The sequence below is a fragment of the Peromyscus leucopus genome, chromosome 22 (assembly GCF_004664715.2).
Source record: "Peromyscus leucopus breed LL Stock chromosome 22, UCI_PerLeu_2.1, whole genome shotgun sequence".
NCBI classification, from domain to species: domain Eukaryota; kingdom Metazoa; phylum Chordata; class Mammalia; order Rodentia; family Cricetidae; genus Peromyscus; species Peromyscus leucopus.
Window position 1 is genome coordinate 35799371 of NC_051081.1, and position 21871 is coordinate 35821241.

Consider the following 21871-nt stretch of genomic DNA (forward strand, 5'->3'; position numbering starts at 1 on the left):
CCTCCCTGTTTCCCGCCCCCGCGCTGTGTCTGGCCCGCCTCCCCGAGGCGGGCCGTTAACCGCCTGCAGGGGAGGCGCCGCCCGAGCGGCGCACCGCGCTGGCCCGCGGGGAGCCCCCAAACGGCCCCCTCGCAGGTACCTGCCAACGTGCACGGAACCCTGCGCGCCGACCAATGGCAGCGCGCTTTACTGGGCGGGTAGCCAGCTGCCGCGGCGGCCAATAGGCGAGAGACTTCTTGTTTCCTGGCAGAGCGGGGTCCCGGCACCGCGGCTCTCTGGTTTTGTGTGGGTCCTGGGTGGAGGGCCCGGGTGCCGGGGCCCGAGGTGCCGCCTCGCTAGCGGGACAGGGAGCGGGAGCAGCGGCCCGGAGAGAGGTGAGGGGCTCTGCGTGGACCGCGGCCCCGCCGCCGCCCCCCCCCCGGCCGGCCCCGCCCCCTTCTCGGAGCCCGCTCCGCCCGAACCCCCGTCGAATGCCACCCCGCCCCCCCGGCCCTGCGCGGCCGGCCGACCCCGCCTCCGGTTGACCACCTCCGAGCCTGTGGCCTCACCTCTGACCCCTAGGACCAGCCTCCCCGCCCTCCCGTGTCTCGGTCTCGACCCCTCCCACGCCTCCACACCCTCCCCTGCCCTGGACGAGGCAGTCAGTGCGAGGGTCCTCGCGAAGCCAGGAGCTGCTCGCTGCTGCCCGGCGGGATTCTACCGGCCCAGCCTTCCTAGGGGTGCTTAGGACACCCGTTACCCACATCTTCGAGGGTAGCTTTTGCACGGGCTCCAGTGTCTCCAGGGCGGGAGGATGGAAACAGACCCTAATTGGAACTGAGGTTCAGGGCAGGTGAGCAAGTGGCTTTGGCCAGGCACAGGCCATGTTCTTCTAGATTTCCTAATAGGCATAGTCTAGGAAGCGGGTGGTAACAACAGGAACAGCCCTCCGAGGTCTGGTAGAAACAACAGCATGATTCTAGTCGGTGCGCGTGGAGACAAAGGGGTAAAGAAAGGAAGCCACCATTCACACTTAGAAATGTGGTTCTTCCTGCTCCGGGCTGCACAGTCCGAAGCCAGTCTAGGAAATTTTAAAATGGCCCCTCGTAGAGTCGGTGGCAGCCATCTGACCTCTCGTCTCTGCTCTTCAGGTGTCTGAGAAGCATGAGGGTCTAGTGTTTCCCATTGAGCATTTGATTTGGCAACAGCTGCGATGTAGTAAAATGGGGTCTTTTAGGTCACTCCTAACCCTTTGGTGTCCAGGGACAGAGTTCTGCTTTCTCTCTGTCTTGCTGGAGGGCTACGTCCATGTTTTCTAAGGAAAGGAGTATTTTGCTTCATAGAGTACTAAAAGCATCCTTACTTATCTAGAGATACTCAAGAACATTGTTGCATTTTTCTCCCCACCCCCTCCTCCCTACACCCTCTCATTTTTTCCCCCAGCTCTCGGGGCCAGTGTGGGGCAAGAGGATGCTTTCCCAGCCCCAGCATGGAGCTGCGCTGTGGAGGATTGCTGTTCAGTTCTCGCTTTGATTCAGGGAACCTAGCCCATGTGGAAAAGGTGGAGCCTGTGCCTAGTGATGGGGAAGGAGCAGGAGGGGTGGCCTCGGCCCCCACGGGTGGCATAGCTTCCCCTGACTACGAGTTCAACGTGTGGACCCGGCCAGACTGTGCGGAAACAGAATTTGAGAACGGGAACAGGTATGAGGACCGAGAGGGTGGGTGGGGTGTCCGGGTGCCCGTGCGGAGTGTGGCCAGTCCTTTGACTTTGCACGTAACAGCACACTACACTACAACCCCCCTCCTCCATACTGAATAGCTCTTGGCTGTTTTGACGTGGTCCAGCTCTCCCCACACGCCGTCTCTCTGACCACCCCACGTCTGACAGCCGGCCACTCTTGGTTCTCAGATCATGGTTCTACTTCAGTGTCCGGGGAGGAACTCCGGGCAGACTGATCAAGATCAATATTATGAACATGAACAAGCAGAGCAAGCTGTATTCTCAGGGCATGGCCCCCTTCGTGCGCACCTTGCCTTCCCGGCCACGCTGGGAACGCATTCGAGACAGACCCACCTTTGAGGTGAGTTCTTCATTAGAGGAAAGCCTGAGTGCTAGCGGAGGAAACGTTCCTAAAGGGAGCACTAGGCAGGTGGAGCCCCTGAGTTTTAGTATCTTCTCTCTTCCACCCCTAGCTGGGGTCCAAGATGAGCCTCTCCTTCAGCAAGCCTGGAGAAGCTGGCTCTTTCTCATGTGGAAAGTATCAGGGAGGGAGTTGGTCAAGGTGAGAAGCGAGAGGTCAGTTCCTGGTGTCCCCACAGGAGGAGCGCACTCCTGATACAGATAACTGTCCCCTCCCTCTTCCTCTCCACTCCCCAGATGACAGAGACACAGTTCGTGCTGTCCTTTGTGCACCGTTTTGTGGAGGGCCGGGGGGCCACCACCTTCTTCGCCTTCTGCTACCCATTCTCCTACAGTGACTGCCAGGATTTGCTAAGCCAGCTAGACCAGCGCTTTCCAGAGACTTACTCTACCCTCAACAGGTGCTCACCCATCCTTCCCCCGCCACACTGTCTTAGCTCCTGCAGCACCTCTGCTGCTTCTGGCATCTGTCCTGAGAGCTCGTAGCCAGAACGTCACCCGTCTTTTCCCTGCGTAGAACGTAGCGTTTTGAAAAAGGCGTTCCTTTGTAACCATACCACCGCCTACATGGCATCCCCCACAGGCCCGGTTCTCATCAGTTACCTAGAATTTAGCCGGTGCTGTGGCATGTCGTCTTCACCTGCCTCTCTGATGACAGCTGTCTGTCTACACAAATCTATCCTGACGTCCCACAAACTAGGAAATCGAACAAAAGTTCACCCTGAATAAAGGGGTGGAGCAATGGCGCAGGATGCCGCAGTGAGGAGAGAAGGTGTGTGCTGCAGCCTGGTGATGCGAATTCATCCCCAGAACTGACAGGCCAGGAGAGAACCAGGCGTGTCATGCACGTGCACGCACGAATGCACATACCCAGCTTCAGTCCTGTATCCTGCATCCGGCAGTGCGGGCCCACAAACATCCCCAGGCTCACCAGTTCAAAAGACTAAGAGGCCCCAAAGGTTCTGGTGAGGGACCAGATAACTCAAGTCCTGAGCTGGTGATGCTGCCCACTTCTTGCTAAGACTTTAGGGACTTACGACTAATGATTTTATCCCCCCAGTCCTCTGGATAGCATTTATTACCACCGAGAGCTGCTCTGCCATTCTCTGGATGGACTTCGGGTAGATCTACTAACAGTCACTTCTTGCCATGGGCTCCGAGAAGATCGGGAGCCGCGTCTAGAGCAGCTATTTCCTGACCTTAGCACTCCCCGACCGTTCCGCTTCACAGGCAAAAGGGTGAGTGGAGAGAAGAGAGCGGTGCTCTTGGGTAGAGAAGATGGCCCAGTGTTGAAGAGCACTTGATACTCTTCCAGAGGGTCCCCAGCACCACGCTCTGTGTGCTTGCCTGTATCTACAGGGGATAGAACGGCTTGCAGCCTCCACAGGCGCCCATAGACGCATAAAGAAATAACACAGTCCTCTGGCCTTATTCCAGCCCCAGCCACTGAGGAGAACGTAAAGCCGTCACCTCTACACATTCTGGACCCAGCTTAGCTTGTAGCCTGGGGCAGAGGACTGCGTTCCTGTACCTCTGGCAGGCAGCCAGCTAGAAGTCTCAGGGCTCTTTCTGCCCCCATGTCACAGTGAACTGGGACACCACTGACCTTCTCTCTGCTTTCTTCCCCACCTCAGATATTCTTCTTAAGCAGCAGGGTACACCCTGGAGAGACTCCATCTAGCTTTGTCTTCAATGGCTTTTTGGACTTCATCCTTCGACCTGATGACCCCCGGGCGCAAACCCTACGTCGACTCTTTGTCTTTAAGCTGATTCCTATGTTAAACCCTGATGGTGTGGTTCGGGGTCACTACCGGTAAGGAGCCTAAACAGTCCTTTTGGGTTTCCCCGGTTCTCTTCGGTCCCACTTGTCTGTGAAAGTCAGCCAGCCTTCTGACTTGTCTGTATGCCCAGTCCTCTGTACCGCACAAGGACAAGGTCCTCTAATGTTCCAGTGAGGTGAGGGCTGTGGTTGCGTCTAAGCACACTCCTGGGTGGGGGCGAAGGAGGACCGGTGAAGACGTCCTCGGGTAGAGGGAGCTCAGCTGCCCTTGATTTCTGTGGTAGGGGACAAGCCACGGAAAGGCCATGTCCTCCTCTTTTCCAGTAAGTTAAGTCTCCAGTCTCCTGTCCCTACTCGAGACTAGTCTCTTGCTGGCCCAGACACCTAGACCCTGTTCAGTCCTGTCTTCCTACAGCACAGACTCACGGGGAGTGAATCTGAACCGTCAGTACCTGAAGCCCGACGCCGTCCTGCACCCCGCCATCTATGGCGCCAAAGCTGTGCTTCTCTACCATCACGTGCACTCCCGCCTCAACTCCAAGAGTCCCAGCGTCCAGCAGCCCAGTCTCCATCTCCCTCTTGAGACTCCTCTTTCTGACCTCGAGAAAGCCAATAACCTCCACAATGAAGCCCACCGTGGGCAGTCACCCGATGGGGACAACGCTGAGACCTGGACTGAGACAGAGCCAGCAGAAGAGAAGACTGATAATACTGTGTGGATTATGCCACAGCAGCCTCCTGAACTGGAGGAGCCAGCCCCTGACACCATCCCCCCAAAAGAGAGTGGTGTTGCTTACTATGTGGACTTGCATGGACATGCTTCCAAAAGGGGCTGCTTCATGTATGGAAACAGCTTTAGTGATGAGAGCACCCAGGTAGGACTGACTCGAGGTACTGTGTGGCAGGCAGCGTTGCAGGCTAGGAGGTGAGGGCGAGGGGACAGGCAAGGTGGGAAGGTGGCCTTCTGGAGATGCGGCCTCTGCACAGGCTTCAAAGAGATGGCATGCAGGCCTTACAGCTTAGCCATTCTACCACGACCCCTGAGGAAGAGCAAGCTACCAGCACCCCAGTCACGACCCCTGAGGGAAGAGCAAGCTACCAGCACCCCAGTCTTCTGTAGAGCTTGAGAACCAGAGCAGAAGGGAAATTTGGAGGGGAAATGTTAAAAGAAATAATGTTCAGCAGTGAGACTTGAAGAAGCACTGATCACTGCTGATGGTCACAATGGTCTGTGCTACAGTCACATGACTAGCTGCCTCCTTTCCTTGCCCCTTGTCCCTTCTTCCCGTGCCGTCTTCTGAGTGGCCTTTTCTTCCCCCACACAGGTGGAAAACATGCTCTATCCAAAGCTCATCTCCTTGAATTCAGCCCACTTTGACTTCCAGGGCTGTAATTTCTCAGAGAAGAACATGTATGCCCGAGACCGCAGGGATGGCCAGTCCAAGGAGGGAAGCGGCCGCGTTGCCATCTACAAAGCCTCAGGGATAATACACAGGTTGGGAGGAAACTGGCACAGTTGAGAAAACAGCTTCTTTAAAGAAAAAACACTTACTCCAGGGTGTGTAAGGGCTGGAAGCACCCAAGTCTTAAGAGAGTCTCGGTTGGCATTAATCTGGGAGTCTTATTTTTGGAGGGCTTCCTGGGCACACAGTCAGTTGTTAGTTGGGATTATTAGCACTTTCTCCTGGTCTTGTTTCCAAGTGGTTTCTTCTAGGCCGTCCACACTGTCCCTCACCACTCTGTCCGAGCCTGTTCAGACAGGACACTGACACAGGTCTCCGTGTCTTAGCTACACACTTGAGTGCAACTACAACACCGGACGCTCGGTCAACAGCATCCCTGCCGCCTGCCATGACAATGGGCGTGCCAGCCCCCCTCCCCCGCCGGCCTTCCCCTCCAGATACACTGTGGAGTTGTTTGAGCAGGTAGGAATCCATAGACTAAGTGGGAACCCCAAAACCTGGGAAGAATCCATGCCCAAATCTCAGGTGCTCTGCAGGGTTGTTTATTTTCTTCAGGTGACTGTCATGGTAATAGGCAGGAACACAGGCAAGATTTCTGATCCCAACCCTGGCACATCGAAGTCAATCACCTGGGCTCAGCTGATCTTCCTTGTGGATTGATTCACCCCTACATTCAAAAGCACCCATTATTATAGTCTTAATGTGTCTTTTTCTAGGCAAATAAAAGAAATAGAACTTCCGGTTGTAAAAGATACAAAGTCTTTCTCCTGGGAAATTCACTCATAGTGTCAACCAAAAGCACCCCAGCCCCTGCTCAGAGCAGCAAGCTGTGGATAGACTTGAGTTAAAGAAGCTGGGCACAAACTCCAGGGTACCCACTGTTACATCTGGCTTCTTCTCTCCTGTTGTGCTGTGTACCACACCCCAAACAGCAGCTAGACTAGAGGACAAAGACACTGAACCACGCTGACCTCCCCACAGGTGGGAAGAGCCATGGCCATCGCAGCTCTGGACATGGCCGAGTGTAACCCATGGCCCCGGATTGTGCTGTCAGAACACAACAGCCTCACGAACCTGCGGGCCTGGATGCTGAAGCATGTGCGCAACAGCAGAGGTCTGACCAGCACTGTGAATGTGGGCGTGAACAAGAAGAGAGGCTCTCGGACTCCTCCCAAAAGTAACAAGTAAGGCCAGCAGCAGGGGCACAGCAGAGTGAGTGCTGGACAGTTGGCAAGCTCCAGGGGTGGGTGAGGAGCGGGGTGCCACATGGTGGGTCCTGGGTAAATGAAAACTGGTGAGATTACTTCAGTTTTTGAGAATAGGAGCCTCGTCCCTTTCACCCAGAGCTACATCGGAGGGAGCTGAAAATCAGTCCAGGGGATTCCTAGATCCAGAGCAGTGCAGAAAACCCCTGTCTTTGTGGCCTGGGTTCTAGAGCCAGCACCAACAAAATAAGGGAGAAATCCTTTATGAAATAAAGCTACTTAGGATGACCCTTCCAAGATTAGGGGCTTTATCCCAAGTTAGATTCTCCATCCATGGGCATGCATTCCCTCCTTCCTTCCTTCCTTCCTTCCTTCCTTCCTTCCTTCCTTCCTTCCTTCCTTTCCTTCCTTCCTTCCTTTTTTTTTTCCTTCCTTCCTCCCTTCCTTCCTTCCTTCCTTCCTTCCTTCCTTCCTTCCTTCCTTCCTTCCTTCCTTCCTTCCTTCCTTCCTTCCTTTCCTTCCTATCCTTCCTTCCTTCCTTTCCTTCCTTCCTTCCTTCCTTCCTTCCTTCCTTCCTTCCTTTCCTTCCTTCCTTCTTCCTTTTCCTTCCTTCCTTCCTTCCTTTCCTTCCTTCCTTCCTTCCTTCCTTCCTTCCTTCCTTCCTTCCTTCTTCCTTCCTTCCTTCCTTCCTTCCTTTCCTTCCTTCTTCCTTCCTTCCTTCCTTCCTTCCTTCCTTCTTCCTTCCTTCCTTCCTTCCTTCCTTCCTTTCCTTCCTTCCTTCCTTCCTTCCTTCCTTCCTTCCTTCCTTCCTTCCTTCCTTTCCTTCCTTCCTTTCCTTCCTTCCTTCCTTCCTTCCTTCCTTCCTTCCTTCCTTCTTCCTTCCTTCCTTCTTTCCTTCTTCCTTCCTTCTTCCTTCCTTCCTTCCTTCCTTCCTTCCTTCCTTCCTTCTTCCTTCTTCCTTCCTTCCTTCCTTCCTCCTTCCTTCCTTCCTTCCTTCCTTCCTTCCTTCCTTCCTTCCTTCCTTCCTCTTCCTTCTTCTTCCTTCCTTCCTTTTCCTTCCTTCCTTCCTTCCTTCCTTCCTTCTTCCTTCCTTCCTTCCCTTCCTTCCTTCCTTCCTTCCTTCCTTCCTTCCTTTCCTTCCTTCCTTCCTTCCTTCCTTCCCTTCCTTCCTTCCTTCCTTCCTTCCTTCCTTCCTTCCTTCCTTCCTTCCTTCCTTCCTTCCTTCCTTCCTTCCTTTTTTCCTTCCTTCCTTCCTTCTTCCTTCTTCTTCCTTCCTTCCTTCTTCTTCCTTCCTTCCTTCCTTCCTTCCTTCCTTCCTTCCTTCCTTTCCTTCCTTCCTTCCTTCCTTTTCTTCCTTCCTTCCTTCTTCCTTCTTCCTTCCTTCCTTCCTTCTCTTCCTTCTTCCTTCCTTCCTTCCTTCTTCCTTCCTTCCTTCTTCCTTCCTTCCTTCCTTCTTCCTTCCTCCTTCTTCCTTCCTTTCCTTCCTTCCTTCCTTCCTTCCTTCCTTCCTTCCTTCCTTCCTTCCTTCTTCCTTCCTTCCTTCTTCCTTCCTTCCTTCCTTCCTTTCCTTCCTTCCTTCCTTCCTTCCCCCCTCCTTCCTTCCTTCCTTCCTTCCTTCCTTCTTCCTTTTTTTTTTTTTTTTTCCTTCCTTCCTTCCTTCCTTCCTTCCTTCCCCTTCTTCCTTCCTTCCTTCTCCTTCCTTCCTTCCTTCCTTCCTTCCTTCCTTCCTTCCTTCTTCCTTCCTTCCTTCCTTCCTTCCTTCCTTCCTTCCTTCCTTCCTTCCTTCCTTCCTTCCTTCCTTCCTTCCTTCCTTCCTTCCTTCCTCCTTCCTTCCTTCCTTCCTTCCTTCCTTCCTTCCTTCCTTCTTCCTTCCTTCTTCCTTCCTTCCTTCCTTCCTTCCTTCCTTCCTTCCTTCCTTCCTTCCTTCCTTCCTTCCTTCCTTCTTCCTTCCTTCCTTCTTCCTTCCTTCTTCCTTCCTTCCTTCTTCCTTCCTTCCTTCCTTCCTTCCTTCCTTCCTTCCTTCCTTCCTTCCTTCCTTCCTTCCTTCCTTCCTTCCTTCTTCCTTCCTTCCTTCCTTCCTTCTTCCTTCCTTCCTTCCTTCCTTCTTCCTTCCTTCCTTCCTTCCTTCCTTCCTTCCTTCCTTCCTTCCTTCCTTCCTTCCTTCCTTCCTTCCTTCCTTCCTTCCTTCCTTCCTTCTTCCTTCCTTCCTTCCTTCCTTCCTTCCTTCCTTCCTTCCTTCCTTCCTTCCTTCCTTCCTTCCTTTTTTTTCCTTCCTTCCTTCCTTCCTTCCTTCCTTCCTTCTTCCTTCCTTCCTTCCTTCCTTCCTTCCTTCCTTCCTTCCTTCCTTCCTTCCTTCCCTTCCTTCCTTCCTTCTTTTTTTTCCTTCCTTCCTTCTTCCTTTTCTTTTCCTTCTTCCTTCCTTCCTTCCTTCCTTCCTTCCTTCTTCCTTTCCTTCCTTCTTCCTTCCTTCCTTCCTTCCTTCCTTTTTTTTTTTTTCCTTCCTTCCTTCCTTCCTTCCCTTCCTTCCTTCCTTCCTTTTCCTTCCTTCTTTCCTTCTTTTCCTTCCTTCCTTCTTTTTTTTTTTCCTTCCTTCCTTCCTTTTTTTCCTTCCTTCCTTCCTTCCTTCCTTCCTTCCTTCCTTCCTTCCTTCCTTCCTTCCTTCCTTCCTTCCTTCCTTCCTTCCTTTTCCTTCTTCCTTCCTTCCTTCCTTTCCTTCCTTCCTTCCTTCCCTTCCTTCCTTCCCCCCCCCCTCCTTCCTTCCTTCCTTCCCCTTCCTTCCTTCCCCTTCCTTCCTTTTCCTTCCTTCCTTCCTTCCTTCCTTCCTTCCTTCCTTCCTTCCTTCCTTCCTTCCCTTCCTTCCTTCCTTCCTTCCTTCCTTCCTTCCTTCCTTCCTTCCTTCCTTCCTTTCTTCCTTCCTTCCTTCTTCCTTCCTTCCTTCCTTCCTTCCCTTCCTTTCTTCCTTCCTTCCTTCTTCCTTCCTTCTTCCTTCCTTCTTCCTTCCTTCCTTCCTTCCTTCCTTCCTTCCTTCCTATTCCTTCCTTCCTTCCTTCCTTCCTTCCTTCCTTCCTTCCTTCTTCCTTCCTTCCTTCCTTCCTTCCTTCCTTCTTCCTTTCCTTCCTTCCTTCCTTCCTTCCTTCCTTCCTTGGAATGGGTTCCTATGCCCTTTGAGGCGGGAAGTGAATTTTAATTGCTATGTCCTAAGGAAGCCTTAGGACCCTTCTTCCCAGGCCTTAATTGGTGTCTGCTTCTTTGCAGTGGAGTACCCGTTTCCTGCTCTGAAAATGCCTTGAGCCGAGCTCGAAGTTTCAGCACTGGCACAGGTGGTGGTGGCGGTGGCGGCGGTGGCGGCAGCCAACAAAACTCTCCACAGATGAAGAACTCTCCCAGCTTCCCTTTTCATGGCAGTCGGCCTGCAGGGCTGCCAGGCCTGAGCTCCAGCACCCAGAAGGTCAGCCATCGGGTGCTGGGCCCTGTCAGAGGTAAGCCGGTCTGGGCAACCCTGCAGCAGATGTTCGGTTGTTTGGGGCATTGCTGGGGGAAGAGAGCTTGAAGACACACAAGGGGTGACTCAATAAACTAGTCTGTAGCAGAAGAACCTCCAGCCTCTCCTGCGAATGTTGTTCCTGCGGCACGACTTCAGAGCAGTACTGTGTATGGCCGGCCACAGGAAGAAGGCCTGGGGGTTGTAGCTTCAGCACATGCTAGGAGCCAGGGACATTTCCAAGGACAAAACACTAGCTAAAGCAGAGCCAAACCCAGACATGGAACTTCCATATCGAGGACAATGTTGCAGTGTCTTCTTGTTGGCAGGAGGAGGAAATTCAAACTAGCACTGTAGAATGATGAGCACTGTCCACGGCCTCTGTGGGCTGATACTTCCTGGCTTCACGGCTATTCAGATAGTAATTCAAGATCCCAGTTCTTCCAAGGAGAAGCAGAACTAAAACAGCTTCTATTCCAGACATATAGATCAGCGTATATCCCTGTTCATCAATGTGTACAACGGCACAATAGACATTAGTAAGTTTTAGGTCTCACCTGATAAGAGGCTCTGGGTCAGAAGTTTATGACCAACGCATGGGCTGGAAGCGGGTGGGGATGGGGGAACAAAAGCTGGCAGGAAGCTGGGTTGTGTTGGGGGAGAGAATTTTGTAGTATTAGTTCTAGAAATATACACCACAAATCAGTACTGTTGGCGTTATCTGGGCTATAGAAATCTTGTCAAAACATGGAGGCTTGTAAGCTGGAACTATGAGCATTTTTGTACTATTCAGTTTGCAACCTGGCTTTTGTATTGGCCCTGATATGCCCTGGTCAGTGTCTGTAAATCTGACTGCTACTTAAAGAAGCTGCAGAGAAAGCCCAGCTTCAATTAATTAGGATGTTCCTATTTCTGATACGAAACCTGGTTCTGTTTACATTCCAACCCTCTTTGAGAGTCTGTCTAACTTGGGAATAAATACTTATATGCACTGTGCTTTAACATATTAAATTCGTAATCATGATGCTTCATAGCTAGATAGCGTTTAATAATGAATGAGACAATATCATAAATAGCTTCACTTAATCCAACCAGGTCCTGTGGGATAGATGATGTTCCCATTTTTCTGACGAGAAAACTTAGACTGCTTTAGGAACAGCTCGTCCAGCTGGGTGTGGTGGCACATACCCATAACCCTGGCTTGGTAGGCTGAAGCAGGAGAATCACAAGTGAAGGCCAATCTGGGCTACCTAATGAGACCCTCCTCACGGGGGTGAAGTGGTAGAGTGGTGTATTCCTTAAGTGGCAGTTTTTCCAGCTTGGCTTTCAGGTTCCAGTATATCCAGTCTCCCATGTTAAATCTGGATGAAGTTTTTCTGTTGTTTTTTTCTTTCATCAGCCTTTCCTAGATCATAGCTCATAATTTCTTCATCAGCATTATAAATCTTCCGTCCTTGACCACGAAGGTCTTCTCTATATCATTACGTGAGGATTCAAGGCAGTTCTTTTGTCTTTTTGAGGCCGAGTTGAGTTCTGTAGCCTAGATTGGCTTAGGATCCTCTTGCTTCAACTTACCAACTGTTGGATTATAGGTTGCAGGCTATCATTCCCAGCCATAGGCAGTTTTTAGTCAGTATTTTGGTGACATCCTCCAGCCCCACTCCCTGATGCAGAACTTTGCACTGAAATCCTTAATGTGAGAGCTTGTATTCTTTCTCTAGTACTTCCCCAGAGGACTAATAGAAAATATGCAGCCTGAATACTAAGTAATTCTTGGTTGACTGACTTGAAGCTTACCAGCGGAAAGAAGAGAGTAAATACACATAAAAAGGACATGCACATTATAAACATCAGGGCACTGGGGGAGCTACTGTGGTAGGTCATGAGTAATTAGGCAAAGAATGTTCGGTTGAGAAACAGCTTTGAAAAATAAATAGTATGTGGCTTGACAAAAACATTCCAGAAATGAGAAATGACAGCCATGATCAGAAACACAGCCTGGGTGGACAGCAAAAGCATGTATACTTAACTGGCATACAAAGGACTACACCCTTCACCCACAAAATCTGGTAAAGAAACGTGGGAAGTGGAACTGTTTTGAAAACAAGGATGTTTTAAAATGAGGCATATGGTAGCAACTATACGCGTCTAAGAAAAATGAGAACAAAGAGACTGGGCTCTGCGTCTGGACAGGGAGAGGGGAGGCGTGCAGTCATTTGTTTACACATGAGCAACTAGAGCCTGGACCAAGGGCTGCAACAGGGGGATGTCTAAGCATCAGAACAGAAGCAGCAGCATTCAGTAATGGTAGAAGGCAGATGAGCTAGGAGGCTTCAAAGCTATGTCCCACAGGGAAGTTATGGTGACATGAAGACACTTTGGGGAAAAACAGTGAAAAGCTACTTTAGACATGCCTAGATTTCTTAGGTTATCTATGGAGATGCCTTTAGACATGCAGAACTATAGTAAAGGCAGGTGGAGAACTGGAGATCTAAGTTACCACATAGAAGTAAGTGCCAGTAACGTCAAGTGAGAAGGCATGTTCCTCGGGTGAACGAGCTTGGAACAGAAAGAGCTGGGTAGAGAAGAGATGCCCCCAAGACTTGAATAAATATTTGTAAAAGCAGAAAACTGTGGCTTTGAAGTCAAGGGGTCAAGATGAAAGTTACTATCAAAATAGACACTGTACGGAGTTAAAAAGTGAGGCCCTAGGAATCTTAAAAGCGTTCTGCCAGGCGTTTGCTGACACTGTTCTTTAAGACCCCAAGGAAGGGAGACTGGTTCTGATTTTAGATAGGGCTGCAATGCAGACTAACATCTGGACATGGCATCTTCAGTCAACTCTTGAGAAAACTTATTTGTCTAGGGTGATCTGTCCTACCACGTGACATTTGCTTCCACACCTCTGGCTCTCTGGCTTCTAACACAGCAGGCTATAGGGTTTATTTATTTATATTTATTTATTGTGTGTGGGTATATGTGTGTCTGTGGGCAGGGCGCATGTCGTGGGACCTGTGTGGGGGTGGGAGGACAACTGATGGGAATTGTTCTTCCCTTTCTACATGTGGGTCTTGGAAACTGAACTCAGCTTGTCAGGCATGGGGTCTGTTCACTCAGCCATCTTGGCTGGCCTGTTTTCAAAGCTAGAAAAAAAAATATGACCCCCAGATCTCAGAAATTTTAACCATAAATGAGGTATACTTTATGACCCCAAAATTTGGACTGTGGTTTGATAATTTTGTTGTGTTGGCTTGTGAATTTATTTGTAAAATTTCTATGTCAGGTGTAGTGAGTGGTACATGCCTGTAATCCCAGCACTTGAAGATATAGACATGGTCATCCCTTGCCTATATAGTGAGTTTAAGGCTCTACACACCCTCCCCATAAAAAATTTCAATTACTGTGTATATCATATTTAACTATACATTTTATTGGTTTTATTGACTAGAACAAATATGAGATTAGGAGTTCCAGGGAGTTTTCTCAGGAAAGATCTGGGCAGCTCAGCCAGCAGCTTAAGGCAGGCAGGGAACTGGTCTGAAAGGCTCCATCTCAAGCTGGAGATGGTGCTGTAGAAAGCCAGTAAATCACCAACTTCAGACAAAGAGGAAAGCTCTTACCACAGGAAGCCAAACAGTCCCTGACCTTAGGGCCAGAATCTAGCCGACTCCCCACTGCAAACCATGCTCTGGCTACCTGTCCAGATCTGTAGCACATGCCAGTCTCCTGTCTCAGAAACACCAGCAATGCGATCTGTAGCTACTGTGGCTGTAGGGAGGAGGTCACTGGAGAATACTCCAGTGTGGACGTAAAGCCAGAGGCATGCGCGACACTGCCAAAGCAGAGGTGAACTAGAGCGGCCAGGGTGACAAGGCAGGTCTCCTTGCCATGACGCAGCGGCAGGTGAGGCACCCAGACACAAAGTTCCACCATCAAGCACTGGCCCCCTTCAGTTTTACATCCTAGGTTCCCTCTTGCATGATTCTAGTCTTGGTCCTTCAGCCCATGCAGCCAAACAGTGATGTGAAAGATGAGGCAGTATAAAGACCAGCCTTTAACTGTCACCCCATCACCAGCACCTCTCATCTGACTCACAGCTCTGTCGCCTGAACCTGATCTTCCTGGAACTCTTTCCTGATCTAGTCAATGCCTTGGCTCAGCTAACCGGCAACGTCTGGTAGAGTAGCTAATGTCCAGTTCTCAAGGCAGCTCCTCTGGAGTGAGTCAGTAGGACCTGCTGTCTCTCACCATTGCCACTTTTCCTTTTCCACTGCAAACCAGTATCAGGGAATTTCCCCCAACACCAGGACCTAGCACTATGCCTAACACTTCAGTATTCAGCAAATATTTATTGTATGTTGAGTGAAAAGTTTAGTTGGGAGTCAAATTAAATGCTTATCTAATCTTTCTAATTTTCAAAGGGTTATAAGAACCGGCTGTGTGAGCATTCCAAGGACTCAATAATATCTAGGGCACTACATGGAGAGACTAATATTTCCAACTATGACACCTTAGATTCTAGTGCTTAGAACATGCATGCATCCTAACTCTTTGCAGGTGAGGGCAGCCTGGCTCAATTTACCAGACCGTGTAATCTCTGATAAGCTCCAGTCCTATCCTGCCAGTCCCAGCTTGTTAACCATAAAATACCGTTTCACCACCTTTGGAAGCAGAGCCAATCACATTACCCTGTAATCAGCACTAAGCTGTTGTCTGTACTTCAAACTAAATCCAGAATCGGGGCTCCTTTTATCCTCTCAACAGGAATAGAATAAGACCTGGATTAAGAGGAGTCAAAAGTCAAAACACAAAAGTGAGCTAGAGTCAGGTGGTGGTGGTGCACTTTTAATTCCAGTACTTGGGAGGCAGAGGCAGGCGGATCTCTGTAAGTTCGAGGACAGCTAGGGCTGTTACAGAGAGACCCTATCTCAAAACATCCCTCCCCCAACCAAACAAAAAAGTGAGCCAGCCATGTGTTCTCACTGACAAATTACAGGAAGGCCTGGGCAGGTGTTACGGCAGTCTTTAATTGATTGAAATACTGTCTTTAATACCTTGTATCTTCCAGACCAACCAGACCTTGCCTTTTTTTCAGAAACTCATTAGGGATAAGATTCCTGAGCTTTATCTTTTATCTGGTTTGCTTCATTATTTCTGGAGTGACCTTCAGCACTCCATTTATTACTAGAACCTACATATGTCCCAAAGGTTTTAATCTTTTTTTCTTTTTTCAATGTGTCAGAATCTCATATAGCCCAAGTTGGGCTCAAACTCACTTTGTAGACAACTGGCCTTGAATTCCTTCTTCCTGTCTCCACCTCCAGAGGCTGGGATTATAGATGTGCATTACCATACTCCAATCACTTTCCTGCTTCTTCATTATTTCCTTAGAGTAAGGTGAAGGATCACCCTATCACATGATTTCAGCTTGCCTGTATATAGACATGATCTCTGATCATCTGCACCCTATTATTTCTGCCTTCTGTGCTGAGGAACATGCTTTCATTTTCGTGACAGGGTCTCACTATATAACCCTGGCTTGTCTAAAACTTGTGTAGATCAGGCTGGCTTCAAACTCAAAGATCTGCCTTAAAGGTACACATTCAGCCCTAAGAGACAATGTTAGTACCCACATCCCCCTGCCCCCAGACAGGATTTCTCTGTGTAACTGACGTGGCTTTCCTGGAACTCACTCTGTAGACCAGGCTGGCCTCGAACTCAGAGATCTACCTGTCTCTGCCTTCTGAGTACTAGGATTAAAGGCGTGCACCACCACCACCTGGTCTAGTGCCCACGTTTTAAATCAAAACCACCAGGTCTATTATACACGTAAGTATGACAAGTCCACTGAGGGTGACTAATGTTTCAGGTGACTTCTGCCGTCATATCAGCATTTCCACTCACTAGCCCCTAAGGTCTGGCTCTTACACTGTCCACCTTAGACTCTAATTGGTATCCAGTCCAGTGTCACATAGCCAGAAGGGCTTCCATTCTAAGATAGATCAGAAACATGCCTTCAAACGGGGCCTCCGTATGATGCACACACTGACCTAGAACTTGTGATCACACTGCCACACCCTTCTGCATGCTGGGATTACAGGTTTGTACTGCTGTGTATATGGCACTCCCTGCTACAACTCAGTGTAGACAAGATGAAGTCACTGTCACTGACTTGCAGAGTTGGACACTTCATACCACACACCTAGAGCTTGTAGAGGACATCTGGAATACTGACACCAGTTTTCTTTGGTTCTACAGTAATTCAGGAGCACATGGCACCTGCTAAAAGCTACTGAACCTGCAAGTCCCCTTTCCCATCCACCCACCATCTGTGTCTCTGGGACCCCACCCTTCAAAACCTGTAGCTGTCAAGTTCTAGCCAAAGGAGTGTATCAGAGTACTGCCCCTAGAGGTTAAGTATGCCCTTAAACTGTGAGAGGTGACTGATCCATAAACAACTACTAGCCATGTGAAAAAGGGCTGAGAACTAATTCTGCCTGTAAATGGCCAAGGTAACTACAGGGAGCTGACATTTGAGATGGAACATGGGAGGGAGCCAAGGTACTCCCTAAAAAGAGAAAGGGAAATTTCAAAGGAACCCCACAGCTAGTAGCAACAACGGCTGAGGGATGAGTGGTCAAGCCAGCATCCTAATGACAGGTAGCCGGGAGACACAACACAGGAAGGACTCTGAATGTAAAGGTTTAGAGTAGATGTCATCTTTAAAAAGACCTTCAGAATTCAGCCACATGCGAAAGTCAAGCTCAAGGAGAAAGAACAGGGAAGGAAAGATCTGCATCTAGACACTGGTGGTGGCCTGAGTAAGATTCTACTACAAGCACCGAACATTAGGATCTGACTCAACAAACGTAAATGCAAGGGGGGACAGGAAAGTGGAGTGAGCTTTCTAGCAGACAGGAAAAAGGACGGGGGAGAAGACCGTGAGCTCTGGTTTGGCACTCGGACTTAACAGGTAGAAATGTCTGACAGAACGCACTTGGTGAGGAAAGGACCTTAGAGATTTCAGGACTTAGGAGAAGATGAAGGTCGGGAGCACTGTTCTTAAGACCAAAGGGAGACCAGCAGGTCAGTGAAGGCTGTCATAACAGTGTCTCACTTATTTTATCTTCTACCTGTTTGTGTCCTTTCCGCTCAGAGCCCCGATGCCCCGACAGGAGACGGCGGCAGCAGCCACTGAACCATCGACCTACCACAAGCAGCCTGGCCCCATCCCCAACTCTTCCTAGTTCTGGCCCAGCCTCCTCACGAAACCTGGGCTCCTGCCTACTGCCCAATTCACTCAACTTATCAGGTCTGTACCCACAGCCCCTGAACTCTAGGTTGCCCAGCTTCTTACCCTCCCTACCACCCAGGGCTTAGACAGGCTACCAACTAAGCTTCCAGAAGAAACCCCTGCAGCCGTACTCCTACCTCACCTGGACTTCCCTTCTTGACCTGATGTCAAGGCCTCTTCAAAGCAGATGCAAGCTATTCTGGTACCTCATATTCCTACCACATGTGCCTTTGTATAGGAGGTTGGAATGCAATGAGATGAATTTCTAAAATAAAGTTAACAGTTAACATTTACTGACCTTTCACTCTGTGCAGGAACTGCTCTATACTGTCTAGTCCTCACTTGTAGTAAAAGAATCTGAGGACTTTTCCTACCTGCGAAGTGCAGCTCCCTAACTGCAAGACCTAGGAGCAGGGATAAAACTGGAAGATTTGGAAAACACAGGCTTTTCGCCTGTTTTGATTATAAATGGATCCTGTGCCCTAACTAAACTCACAGGCACCTACTCCTTTTAAGTTAGAGATCCAGTGGTATAAGGAACTAAATGGGATTGTTCTTTTTTCTTTTTCTTTTCAGAAAGGGTCTCTCTTTGTAGTTCTGGCTGTCCTGGAACTCTCTAGACCAGGCTGGCCCCAAACCCATAGAGACCCACCTGCCTCTGCCTCCTGAGTGCTGGAATTAAAGGGGTGCACCACTGTGCCTAGCAGGATTGTTTTCTATGATTGAGTCCAGCATATACTGTACCAACCGAACAGTTTTTAATCAAGTTAGTCCTCAGGCCAGTTGTTATACATAATGGACTCCCCGACTCTGCCTTGGAGACAAGTCTGTGTAGCCCTGCCTGTCCTGGAACTCATATAGACCAGTTGGCCTTCCAAATCTACCTATGGAATGCTAGGATGAAAAAGTCCACTATGCCCAGCTGGACTTCATTCCTAAATACAAAAACATATGACTGGAGTGGGCTCTAAGGCTTACAGATTGAGTCATTAAACTTGAGAAGTGGCAGCTTCACTCCTTGGATCAGACTAGAACCCCTGAGAAGCAATTTTGCCACCCAGGGACAATATGACAGCATCCAAAGAGGTTCTGGTTATTACAATGGGCAAGGACCTAAGGAGGAAACAGTACCCCATAGTTTAAGGTGGGGATGTTGATACACATCCTACTGTGCACAAAAGTCACTGTAACAACAAGTGATTGTACTGCCAACTATTCACTGGTGCTGAGGGTGAGGGCTGCTGATGTAGCTCAGCAGTCGAGACCCGGCTTATCGTGAAGTCCTAGATTGGGTTCCCAGCACTATAAAGAAAACAAAACAAGGTCAGGAGACTGATCGGAGTGAAGTTCCTGTCTCTTCTAGTCCTGCCTTGATATCAGTTTCCTCTGTTCTCTAGGGAGCAGCTGCTCATTCTCGTCTTCAGGGGACAAGCCAGAGGCTGTCATGGTGATTGGGAAAAGTCTGCTAGGGGCTGGTGCTCGGATCCCCTGCATTAGGACTCGTTTGCAGGTAAAATTTTGGGGGTCTTTCCATGTCCTTCGCATTAGGAGAACCCAGGAAGGCACTATTGTCCTGAGCCCTGGGAGGGCAACTGTTGAGTCCTGTTTGAGCGTCTTCTGTCCCCAGCCTAGCAGAGCTGCCACGGTACCTGTGTGTTAACCTACCCAGTCCCAGTCAGCCAGGTATCTTGCTTGTTTCAGACTCCACTGTCCCTGCCAGACGCACCCCAACCACAGCCTGCTAGCTTTGCCTTTCCCTGCCCGTCCTTAGCTTCTCCTCTCTTTCTGACCAGACCTGCCCGAGGAGAGTTTCCGCCAGGAGGGGTCCCGGATTCCCCAGGTAACACATCTGGTTACTGCTCCTAGGAACCCCTACCATCAGCTCCAGCTCAGACAAGCTCTTCTTCCTAGTTTGACGATAGTTGGGTAGAGGCAGCTGACTGATGAAGTTTCAGCTGCTCTGGCAGGGGCGGAGGCTCAGAAAGCTGAGGGAGGTCTGCTAGTTCTCGTCCATCTTTCTCCATAGTGCTTCTCTCCTCAGCCACCTCTTGGCCATGGGATACCCATGGAGGTGAAATGCTGGGTCCTTTTGCCACCCTTAGATAAGTAAGACCTGGCATGTTGTCATAAACTGAATCTGGGAGTTCTATAGCTACCACCCACCTCATCCTCTCAGCTAGGAACAGTGCCCAGGAGTTCAAGGTCCTAGCACCTCTGTTGATTTCTGTGCTAGATTCTTCTGCATGGAAACTCTAGAAGCAGAAAAGCCTCATGGAAGAACCCAACCTCTTAGACTACCCCTGTCCACACAGGCTAGGCCCAGGTTGGGCCGGAGCTCACCGCCGACTCGCAGAGGGATGAGAGGCTCAAGCCCCACATCCCCTATCCCCCAAACCAGAGAGAGCAGTGAGCAGGAGCCGGGACCCCGCTCTGCTACACCAGGGTGAGCACCGGAGTCCAGCCCTTCATTCTACCCCTCATTTCTACTATTCCTTCTGCCCATTTCCACCATTCAGGATCATTTTCTCTTTTATCCAAAGACTAAATGCACTTTCATTCATAATCTAGTTCCTGATTTTTATTCTCCCATGGCCTCAGTCTTCACTTCAAAGGATAACTTGTAGCTAGGTTCTTAAGGCCTAGGCACTAGCTAGCTAGTTCTAGTACCAGACATCTGTGCAGTAATCAATCTGCCTGTCCCTACCCACCTTCTCATTTCCCTTCTCACCTTGGCTAACAGACCACAAAGGGGGCTGTTTCCACAACCCTGATTTCCTCTCTCTTCTCTGTTGCAGGCTGCCTCAGGCCGGCCCCCCACGGCCCCGCTCTGCCCCTGCCTCTTCTCCTATTTCCTGTACTCTCTCTGACTCCCCAACCCGGATTTGTTACAGCAGGGGGCCCTTGAACCAATGTGAGGTTTGTTTGGTCCCTAAATCTCCATCACTCGCTATTTTCCCCAGGGTCTGACAATGCCTTTACCTCCATGCCCAGGATGTAGACCTAAGGTGAGGGAGCACAGTGAGACGCTATGTTAGTCCCGTCTTCCAGCTGCTGATACCATGTGACAACCATAGCTCCTTGGAATACTGGCCACACTGTCCGAGGCCTTGCAGAACATCACCTTGAGACAGAACAAAACAGGGACCTGCCACCCCTTCCCTCCCTCCACAGCACAAGATTTTGGGACCACAAAAAATACGTATCTATATTTTTGTATTGGGGGGAGGGTGTAGAAAAGAAAGCAGCCCCTATACTGGGCCCTATTCAGTGGCAGCTTCTTGTTCCATAGGGTTAAGGAAGACTTTGAGGAAATAAAAGTTGTTTGGAAAAATCCAGGTGTAGTTGCTTTGTATGCTGTGATGGGTAGGAGAGATGAAGTGAAGGGCGCAGGCCCCTCACACCCTCCATCTTGCCTCAGACTATGTCCTGGAACCCTAGAAAAAAGGGGAAAGACCCGAGGTAAGGAAAATGCTGCAGCTCGCCTGGGGGGGGGAGTCCTTCAGGAGCCAACCCCCAGCTAGCCCGTCGTCTCCCCTCACATTTTTAAGCACACTTGGGTTCCAGACTCTGCCCCCTCCCTCCCGTCTTTCCTCTCTGGATGGTGTTTGTGGTTCATCCATAAAAAAACAACGTCGCTGGCTCCGGAACATGGAAATAAGCCTCCATCTCTCACTACCATGCCCTTCCCCCAAACCTGCCTAAATACCGCCTCGGCCTCTGGGAAAGTGGGGCTGGGAAGGGCCCGATCCCCCATACTTGGTGGGCACAGTCACGCCGCGCTGGTGCTGGCGTCAACGCCTCCCTGTAACCAGACCTGGGGCCTCTAGCTACCGGGAACCTCAAAATGGAGCCTGAGGAGGACCCGGAAGCCCACCCACACTGGATAGGAAGCCGCATTTCAAGGCACTGGACAGGGTGCGAACCCAGGGGCCCGGCACTCCCTGACTTGACGTCCCCAAGGCTGCAGGCCCTGGCGCGGCCTCACCACCCGGCTCTCCCGGGCCTGGGCGCCACTGCCCGGACCGTTACCTGGGGCGGAGAAAGCGCCACTTTCACTCCTGCTTCTTGGGATTGTTGACTGCCACGTAGTGGTAGAGCACCACCAGCAAGAAAAGCGACACGCCCAGCATGTTGGCGAAGATGGCGAGCTGCACGTCCGTGATCATCCTGCGGACAAGGGGAGGGACTGAGCCTCGGGCCGCGCTCTCCTGGCCCTCACCAGGCCCGCTCGGTCCTCGCCACCGCGGTCCAGCCTCCGCCGGGCTCGCGTGGGACACGGCGCCTGCGAGCCTCTCACCTGACCGGCTCGCCTCGGCTCCGACGCTACCGCGGCACAAGCTCCAGGGAGGCGACCTGAGCCGGAACTCCGCAGAGCCGGCCGGGGAAACAACGAGGCACTTCCGGCTTCTCTACCCCGCCGACTCGTCTGCTCCGGGCGGCGCGCGTGCGCGCACACACACACACAGAACGGGTCGTGGGCGGAGCCTCGGGGCGCCCAGCTGCGAGGGGCGGGTCTTGGGCGGAGCCTG

The 21871-nt window shown here is 50.7% G+C and overlaps 2 protein-coding genes across 9 annotated transcripts; one reads left to right on the forward strand and one right to left on the reverse strand.

Annotated features, from left to right (window-relative positions):
* The first annotated feature begins 174 nt into the window (after positions 1-174).
* Positions 175-20673, forward strand: Agbl5 (ATP/GTP binding protein like 5). 8 transcript variants are annotated; one of them, XM_028874497.2, is made up of 16 exons: positions 175-374; positions 1423-1680; positions 1889-2060; positions 2357-2520; positions 3180-3357; positions 3754-3932; positions 4315-4774; positions 5225-5394; positions 5689-5824; positions 6344-6546; positions 9823-10046; positions 17205-17360; positions 18740-18852; positions 19136-19182; positions 19576-19785; positions 20138-20673. In XM_028874497.2, exons 2-16 carry the CDS (start codon positions 1469-1471, stop codon positions 20307-20309), a joined length of 2796 nt encoding a protein of 931 aa, XP_028730330.1. In that variant the 5' UTR covers positions 175-374; positions 1423-1468; the 3' UTR covers positions 20310-20673. The 8 variants fall into 8 exon arrangements, with proteins under 8 accessions (XP_028730330.1, XP_037053980.1, XP_037053975.1 ...); XM_037198085.1 differs by having other exon boundaries at positions 249-374; positions 19655-19785; XM_037198079.1 differs by lacking the exon at positions 175-374 and adding an exon at positions 465-832.
* Positions 20539-21767, reverse strand: Ost4 (oligosaccharyltransferase complex subunit 4, non-catalytic). The gene is made up of 3 exons (XM_028874519.2): positions 21640-21767; positions 21372-21509; positions 20539-20776 (listed from the first exon to the last, which is right to left on the reverse strand). The coding sequence occupies exon 2, from the start codon at positions 21506-21508 to the stop codon at positions 21395-21397; it is 114 nt and encodes a 37-aa protein (XP_028730352.1). The 5' UTR covers position 21509; positions 21640-21767; the 3' UTR covers positions 20539-20776; positions 21372-21394.
* Between the last annotated feature and the right edge of the window lie 104 nt (positions 21768-21871).